General features: G+C 38.8%; 1 protein-coding gene across 1 annotated transcript; it reads left to right on the top strand.

Annotated features, from left to right (window-relative positions):
• The first annotated feature begins 100 nt into the window (after positions 1 to 100).
• Positions 101 to 5309, top strand: LOC104599520 (GDSL-like Lipase/Acylhydrolase superfamily protein). The gene is made up of 5 exons (XM_010262093.3): positions 101 to 852; positions 1724 to 1854; positions 3145 to 3378; positions 4280 to 4526; positions 4642 to 5309. Exons 1-5 carry the CDS (start codon positions 579 to 581, stop codon positions 4830 to 4832), a joined length of 1077 nt encoding a protein of 358 aa, XP_010260395.1. The 5' UTR covers positions 101 to 578; the 3' UTR covers positions 4833 to 5309.
• Positions 5310 to 9099: the final 3790 nt, after the last annotated feature.

Genomic DNA, 9099 nt, shown 5'->3' with positions numbered 1-9099 from the left:
TAGCCATGATCCAGATGGGCTGATCCAAGATCCGGATGACCGAGTTCTGTACCACTGATGAATGCCCATAGCCATATGTACTTGGTCCAGTGCATGTCAGCTGTGGAGACCGGAGAAGAGCGGTACAGGCACAGCCAAGCCAGCCATTTCTATTGACGTCGGATCACAATAATCGCGCCTTGCAGATTTCAGGCATGAGTTCTGCTTTTCTGCCCAACCTACTTTTTTCCTCGTCATTAATTTTTCATACAACAATTAAATGAACGTCACTTCTCCGTCTCCCACCCCACCCTCCAGCTTCCCCCGGCCCCTTTCTTCAACCAGCCTACCCAGCTTGTCGTAACTCCTCCTTAAATGCTTCTTGACACAAAGAAAGCTACAGATGTCTTGGCCTATCAGTCTACGACCGATCACTCACTCCTACCACCTTTATTTTTCTTCTATCCATCGACAATACGTAGCCAAGATCACCAAGCTCTCTATATAAACCCAGCCATAGCTAATAACATCACATGCACCCAAGAAGCCTTTAAGCACTCTAGTACTACTTCCAACTTAAGCCTTCAAAGATATTGTCAATGATGGTGAGGGTGGTGATGATGTTGGCTTTTGCCATCGCCATCTCCATGCTTGAGCTCTTGCAGGCTTTCCGAGTCGGCCAATTGAGACAATTAGCAGCTGAACATAACATCACTTGTGTCTTGGTTTTCGGTGATTCGAGTGTCGACCCCGGGAACAACAACCACCTCGCCACCAGCTTTAAGGGCAACTTCCCTCCCTACGGGAAAGATTTCTTTGATGCTCTCCCTACCGGAAGGTTCTCCGATGGAAGGCTTGCTACAGATTTTATTGGTACATATCTATTAATTTGTTACATGTTGTTCTGTTTCTTTTTCTTAATTTCATTCTGTTCTTGCATTCTACTTGCATGCCTAGTCCAGTTGCTATGAGACTATGACTCTGGGTTCTTGACTAGATTGCTGATTCACACATGAGATGGATGGTGCTACTGCTACATCTATCAGCCAGCCAGCCAACTATAAACATTTTCTCTTTTTCATTGTTATCTGCAGGGGCTGAGCCAGGTTATTGGGTGCAGCCGTGTAGGGTATACCCTAACCAGGGGTAGCCCATCCCTTGTATCCTCACCCAATTTGATTTATTGAAATCCCAATTCTAATCCATTATTATTTTTCCGGCCCCTGTATCAATCCAAGTTATTTGGCTTGGATTTTCAGGTTGGTTTTGAATTATAATGACTTGGTTACTTTGGAATTGGATTAGACAGTGCCTCCAATCTTAACCTAGTCACATAGGGTTCATATTTTTTAATTCCTTAAATAAGAGAACTTCAAACCAAACTTTTTGCTTGGATTTTAGATGGAGAATACTTCCTATAAGTGCATTATAAAAAATTTCATTCTCCGACACTGGTTATTTGTACAGAATAATTAATCTTACTCTGCGTGTACATGTTTGGACGGGTTGCAAGGGGACCCCAGACCCAGCAGACCCCTGCAGCCACAGGCTCTCAGCTCAATCTCACTTCTATTTGTACAGAACAATTAATTCCTTTTCGCAACCAAACACGCCCTAAGACTTTAATACATTTCATGCACGCAAAGTTTGCGAGAGTGATTATATATTATACTAATTTGGTGGAAATCATGACATGGTTTGGTTTGGGGTTGCTTTTTTTTTTTATTTTTTAATTTTTTTGCAGCGGAAGCATTGGGTTATACAAAGATAATACCAGGCTTTCTGGACCGGAATCTCAAGGTTGAAGATCTCTTACATGGAGTTAGTTTCGCATCGGCTGCTTCTGGTTACGATGATCTCACCGCCAATCTGACGGTAACCAATCCAGTTCCCACAGCTCATAAACACCAACCACATTGACCACAAATCGGTCTATCTTTAGCACATATTGTGCGGGACCGGCCGGTTTGACCTGTCCCAACTTTAGTTGGACCTTGAGCTTCCTGTCCTAGAAATTGGGTGGGCCGTGTGGGAGGCAGTATTCATTTTCTTGACTTTATGCTTATGGTAGTTGTGTCCCGTAGCTGTTTATTGGGGGATGATGAGATGGGAACCTACTCAGAACTACTCACTATGAAAATTTGGCTCAAGTTTCAAAGAATGAAAAGAGTGATGATTCAGCTAATAACAAAAAAGACGTGAGTCCTAACGTGTTCTACTCTCATGGAGCCACTTCTTGGTTGCCATGAAAAGTTGGCAATGAGTCCTTTTCAAAATTTCAGGGAATGAAACCATTTTCAGTTTTGGTCAACATCAATTAAAGCAGTTGGAGAGATAGGTTCAACGGGGGGATGGTTATAAGTTATAACCGACCCATCATTTTAAGGGCTGTTTGGTTAGTGGGAATAAGAGGATTTTAAATCAGTCCAACCATTTGATTGGTTGAATCGGAATCTGATTCTCATTTTCGGTGAAACGGCATTCTCCCATTTGAGAGAATGGTCATTCCCTCCCCTCTCTTAGAAATGAGATCCTATTTCAGATATTTTTCATTCCAATATTGATTTTTATACGAATTAAACAGATCATAGGAATAGATAATTCCGATTTTGATTCTGACCACAAATCAAATGGACTCGAGTTTGAATTTGTTTGGCATCAAGAACATGTTTTCTGCCTATTTGTTTTCTGAACCAATTTTTTTCAAACTAAGATGGTTTGATTGATTTTTTTTTTAACTCACAAAAAAATATATATTTTGACCCATTTGAGGGTCCTTCACATAAGTCAAGGTCGGCTACCGGTAACCGGATCCCCATTTTTTGATCTTGCAGCTATGACTATGAATGTTAAATGGATTTAAGTTGGACCTCAGAGTTGTCCACAATGTCAGAGGCCCATTAATGAACCAAAAGTTTGGGGCTTGTCCTTGGGCCCACAAAGTAATTGCCCTTTGTTGACAGACTGCTTTCTCTTAACAAGATGGGGACCCACCTCCTGGTGGGCATTCTTTCATGAATATTGTATTAGTAATTTCATCTACTGATCTTAAACAGTACAACTTGTTATAATAGGATCCAGAGACCTTGGTTATTAACTTATTATCTTGTTCTTTGAGATTAAGAGAACTAACAATTTAATTTGCTTGATCACTTGCTGCTGCAGAACGTGTTGTCATTTTCCAAGCAAATAGAATACTTCAAACATTATAAGCTCCACATGGGAAGGTTCGTTGGACAGAAGAAAGCAGAGGAAATCACTCAACATGCACTCTTTATATTGAGTATGGGGACGAATGACTTTATTCAGAACTACTACTTGGAGCCTACTCGCTCCAAGCAATACAATTTGGAAGAGTACCTGGATTACCTCACCAAATGTATGGCGGATGACATTAAGGTGGTTCTCATTTTCTGCTTGAATTCAGATCTGCGCCCTACAAGGGGGCGCCCCGCAATATCCCACAGCACATCCCTACTGTGTATTGGAAATATCTCCCGATGATAATATTAGAACGATAATATCATCATCATGAGATGTTCCCAATACACTGCAGGAATATGCTGTGGAATGTTGTGGGGCGCAGATGTAAATTCTACTTAATGGGACGTTTTCCAATTAAAAGTATTACGCAGGGGTACCCCACCCATCTCTCTGTTTGTTCAGTGCAGTGCAAATCTGAACTGTGATACAAAATTTTCATGAAGTTCAGTTTTGCATTTATTTGTAATTATGATTTGCACTTCTTACTGATAAGAAGTTTGTACTTTTTGTTTCCTTTGCATTCACAGCTGACAGTGCAAATTCTGCACATCTCCTCGCTTAGTCTTACCTTATGTAGGTTTTCCTGACTTTCCTTTTCTTTTTTTACCTTTTCTTTCCTTGTGTTTGGTTTGAAGAAAAAGGTAGAGAAACCTTTACAAACTTTGCATAGATTTTTCTATATTTCCATTTCTTTCCTTCCTAATTCCATTATCTTTCATATAAGGTATACGCCTATACGGATCATATAATCATTTTACTTTTAAACAAGGTCAAATCTGATGCAAAAATAAACCAGAATAATTCACACTCAGCCTACTCCCTCTCCCATGCATTTACTACACTGGTGCAAATGAAATCCCCCCTTGCAATTAAACAAACTGAACCATACTGGGCCAGGAAGTCATTATGTTTCAGTGGACATAGTGGTTCAGCCGGCCCATTGCCAGCCACGAAATATTTTCATGGCTCAATATCTGGTGCTTCAATTCAGTCCCCTACCTGTCCTCGTCCTTAACTTAATTTGATCAAACTGCAGGCATTGCATGCTCTCGGAGCCAGAAGATTTGTGATTGTGGGCGTCCCTCCATTAGGGTGCATGCCACTAGTGAAGACGCTAATGGGTGCAACGACATGTGTGGATAGTTACAATAATGCAGCGCTCTTGTTCAATTCCAAGGTAAGGAATTTGCTGCCCAGACTAGGGACGTCGTTAGGGGTGAAAGCTGCATTCGTGGATGCATACGCCATCATTCAGCGCACCATGAACAACCCATCAAAATACGGTAAGTGGATGGCATGCATCACCATTCACCAGTCAATTCTATATAATATATCCAACATATTTTCTGGCGGACTACAAAATTAATGAATAGTGGGTGTGTATTGATGAAATGGTAGGTTTCACTGAGGCTTCAAAGGGGTGCTGTGGGTCAGGGACGATCGAATTTGGTGAGACTTGCAGAGGGATGAGTACATGTGAGGATCCACACAAGTATGTCTTCTGGGATGCTGTCCATCCTACAGAGCAAATGTATAGAATTGTGGCCGCCGATGCCCTCAAATCCGTCGCCGGAATGGTTATTGTCTAGGGAGCCACTGTCATTACAGATTAATTTACAGTATGTTGGGTTGAGCATTCTTCTTTCTTTAGTAGGCAAGTGTGATAGTGGATAGGTTCATCTTGTTATTAGCTTCAATACATACACAAGAATATTGTATTACTAGCTGAGTAGCTGTAACCCGTGCCATGAACGGGAACGGGCTGGTCTTGTTTAGAAATTAGAATTGATGGCTATTGAGAATTAATGGTTAATTTGTTAAAATATTAATGGTTTCATAGACCGAAGGAAGGACTCGTGTAGAAGAAACAGCCAAATGGAGATATGATCAAATGTGGAAGCATTGTTGTCCGGAGGCGATGGGATTGCAAATTAATCTTACTGGAACCCTAAAACCAGACATTGTAGAAGGGCAATGTTGTGTTATTCACATTTTATCATTCACTTATTTTAATATTACAATTTATATAAATAGTTCAAAGCATCTATGTCAAGATAGTGTATTATTAAGTGTGTCTCGAGATGTGTTTATCTTGGTACAACATACTTAAATGGTTTCTCTGGTTGGAAGGTCATTAAGAAGGTTTTGATGATCTAGATAGACTAACACATATTACGCTTGTGTCATCAGTTGATTAATTAGGAATCTCAAATTAAATCACTTGTGCAGAGACATTAAAGAGTACTAGTTAAAGAACAATTTCATTGAACTTGACCATTAATAAAACTCTTACATAGAGCCTCTTGTCAAAAACTTGTTCTATCATCACAGTTGTGTAGATAATCATCATTAGACTTGAGGCATCATGGATACCTTGTGCATGAGCCTCCGTGACTTGATACTATAAACATTTATACCCTTGGTAGGGCATAGGCATTCACATGTCGAATATGATGATTTATACATGGAAGTATGTAAATGCATGATAAGGGATCTATCACATTCCATGAGGATGAGGAGAGAGAATGTTCTATATGACTAGGATTGGTACGACTCACGAAGCCTTTGGCCAAGGCAACATGGTTTATGGAAAGAGTTCCAAGTGTTATCACATATGATTGAGTCATCTTTAATCTAGTGTGGCATATGATTGAGCCAACAGGGTTTGACATAGTCACAATGGCCCTCTTCTCTTGTGGGACATTGTATAATAGAAGGATTCTGTTGCATGGTAATTACATATGGAAACGTTCAATCTACCAAATTCAAATTATTAGGGTGGTTATGATGACACACTACTAGGTGTCATTCATGACTTGTGGAGTTCTTGTGAATAATGGTTATTATTCACATTCAACGGTTCTTAAAAGTGTTTTAATTCAATTCAGCTGGAAGGAATTCCATTTGGAATGCTGAAGGATTTTGGCATCATTTGTCACTGCTTAATAGTATTGAACCTAAGAGATCATCACGCACATTAAAGAGTAAAACACAAACAAAGTTGGAAGAAAAGGTGTAATCAGTAAGAAGAGTCTTAGAGGAAGGGCCTAATTGCAATTACGAAGATCTTTGTGAATTAAGTACTCCTAATGCAATTAAGAGCTTAAGTCTATGTAAATAATGCATGGGATGACCCTAGTTTTTATTTGAAATACTCTCTAAACCTTAACTACTAATAGGATTGCTAACACAATTCTTGGTGTCACTCTAACCTTTTCTCTATTGGGTTGCCATCTACGCTGTGAAAGGGAGCTTTGATCTATTGCTACTTCGTGTGGACTAAATTACAGGCCAAACACTTGTGAGGTTGTAGAATTGAATCAAGGCAAACTTCCAAACCATCAACAGTGCAAATCGATCTATAAATAGATACACAATTAAATAGTTTTTGAAACTAGGGTTTTGTACACCATCATGGGTGTGATCTTGGATTTTTCAAGATTTAAAATTTTTAATTTCTGTTGGATGCTTGTTTTGTAAAAAACCACTAGAATCATTCATGGGTATGCGTCATTCAATCAATACATGAAGTGGCTAAGGTGTGAATGGCACGATAATGATTTACTTTATGGCAAGGATTGAAGAGTAAAATCGTAAAACACCAAAAATGAGGTATCGAGTGTTAATAACACCTATGGGCCAGTCAGTCAAGTACTAGATCCATTGGAGTCTGTTTACTCTTGACAAACAAACAAAAACTAGTTGAGATGTAGTCAGGTATTAGTTGGTCAAATTTGGATTTGCTCTTCACAGAACGTTCCTCACACCAACCTCATAGCACTTGCAGTTGCACATCACAAACATCTCCATACTTGTATATTATCATTCACAGGGAGATGTTTCTAAATTCCTATGCACAGTTGCAACGTGCTGTCAAGTTAGTCTGGACTCTAAATTCCTATGCACACTTGCAGTTGCACATCACAAACATCTCCATACGTATGTAGGCACGTAAGTTTTTTGTGCCACCTTACAACATCATAAATGGGCTAAATTTGGAAATCTAAGATGGAAGCCTAAATTTATAAGACTCTCAAGTTCTAATTAAGTGGGCCTTGGCCAAGCCCAACTCTCCAACAAAGTCCAAATTCAATGGATTCAAGTGGGACCCACTAAGAGTCCTTAAACTCCCAAAGTTACCTAAAAAGAAATCTAGATAAAAGGATCAGGCTAAACCCTATGCAAGATAATTATTCTAGCCTTAACACTACAGATAAGTAGATAAGGAGAAAACCTTATCTCTTAATCATGTGGGCCCCATCTCTATAAGAATGTTCTCATAATCTCATTCATAGAGAAAGGGCATTTGTTTTAACACACAAGATCTTTGAGATAACAAAGAAGAAAGTTTCAGAGACCTCCAAAGTTCATCAATAGAAGCTTTAGTGTTCTTCACCTTTTTTTTTCCAACTTAAAAGTGATCTTTGGAGAACAAAAAGAAAGCTCCAGAGACCTCCATCTACAGAAGACCTCCAGAGTTCTTTGAGAGAACAAAGAAGAAAACTCCAAAGAAAGCTCCAGGGACCTCAATTCACAAAAGACATATAGAGTAGTTCTTCATCAAGAGAAGCTTCAGGGTTCTTTACCTTTTTTTTTCCAACTTACAAGAGATCTTTGGGAGAATAAAAAGAAAGGCTCCAGAGACCTCAATCTATAGAAGACCTCCTCAAGAGTTTTTCATCAAGAGAAGCCTTAGAATTTTTTACCTTTTTTCCAACACACAAGAGATCTTTGGGAGAGCAAAAGGAGAGCTCCAAAGACCTCCATCTATAGATGACCTCTAGAGTTTTCATCAGCAGAAGCCTCAAGGTTCTTCACCAGCTCAAGAAATTCTTAGTACTTCACTAGAAGAGACTTCTAAGGTACAACTATTGCAAGATCTACAAGCATTGGTTCAGGAAGAGACTCCATCAACTCTTGGATTATTCACACTTCCTGATTCATCGGACAACAAGCTTTTCAAGCCCTCAGATTGAATCTATAAAGAAAAAGAATCTGAGGCTTTCATTGTATAGAGATTAAATTTCAGAGATCTATTTTGCATTTTATTAAATATCAAAGACTTGATATTTGTCATCATTTTTCTCTCTTCAAATTTTTTAAACAAAAAGTTTGTGTTGACACCGTAATTTTAAACCGACATTTGGATACCATTTGTTGAAAAAAATAATAAAAAAGATGGGTGATAAGAAACTGAGAGGATGGCACCAACCTCACCCTGTGAACTGTTCATAATCGCTGTTAGCTAGACAATTAAGTTTACGATTATTTTTGGAATTAAAATAAAAGGTTGGGACAATGCCCTTTTACATTTGCAATGACTCCAGATCTGCCCATGAAGACTTTGCTACATTCTTAAAACACATACATCCCCACCTCTGATCTCTCCATAAATTTAACATATAAGCATGGGATTACAGGAGATATTCCCAATTAGACCTGTTAATAAGTCGGGCTCAAGCTTAGCTTTTTCCAAAATTTGAATGAAGCTGACCTGGAGCCTGAACCCACATAGTATAAAACAGCCCCGAATCCCAGCCCATAAATGGGTCTATTCCCAACCCGTTGGGTGCTATGTGAACTGAGTTTTTGGTGTAAGGAGATCCTGGTTTTATTTGCCATTCCCTTTAGGTTGCGTTTTGAAACGATGCAAATGGAGTGTAAATCCCGGTTTAAGGTAAATTTACACTTTGGTTTACTTTTGCTTGTGTTTGGCAATATTACATTTATGTATTAACAAATGATAGACCAATGCATATTTACATTAATAATAGGATGTAAAAGTATATTAATAAAAAAGAAATAAATTTGTATTCAAGTGGAATTTTGATAAAAAAAAAAGTATAAGATTTATTG

Source organism: Nelumbo nucifera, chromosome 1 (assembly GCF_055504915.1).
Source record: "Nelumbo nucifera cultivar China Antique chromosome 1, China Antique-T2T, whole genome shotgun sequence".
Taxonomy (NCBI): domain Eukaryota; kingdom Viridiplantae; phylum Streptophyta; class Magnoliopsida; order Proteales; family Nelumbonaceae; genus Nelumbo; species Nelumbo nucifera.
The sequence above is the reverse complement of the archived record's forward strand: the minus strand, read 5'-3'. Positions and strand labels throughout refer to the sequence as shown.

What these genes read in the sequence shown, in the direction of transcription:
- LOC104599520 (XM_010262093.3), top strand. Translation starts at nt 579, where the DNA reads ATGATGGTGAGGGTGGTGATGATGTTGGCTTTTGCCATCGCCATCTCC. An exon ending in ATCTCACCGCCAATCTGACG is followed by an intron (nt 1,855 to 3,144) that starts GTAACCAATCCA and finishes TTGCTGCTGCAG; the next exon opens with AACGTGTTGTCATTTTCCAA. An exon ending in GTATGGCGGATGACATTAAG is followed by an intron (nt 3,379 to 4,279) that starts GTGGTTCTCATT and finishes ATCAAACTGCAG; the next exon opens with GCATTGCATGCTCTCGGAGC.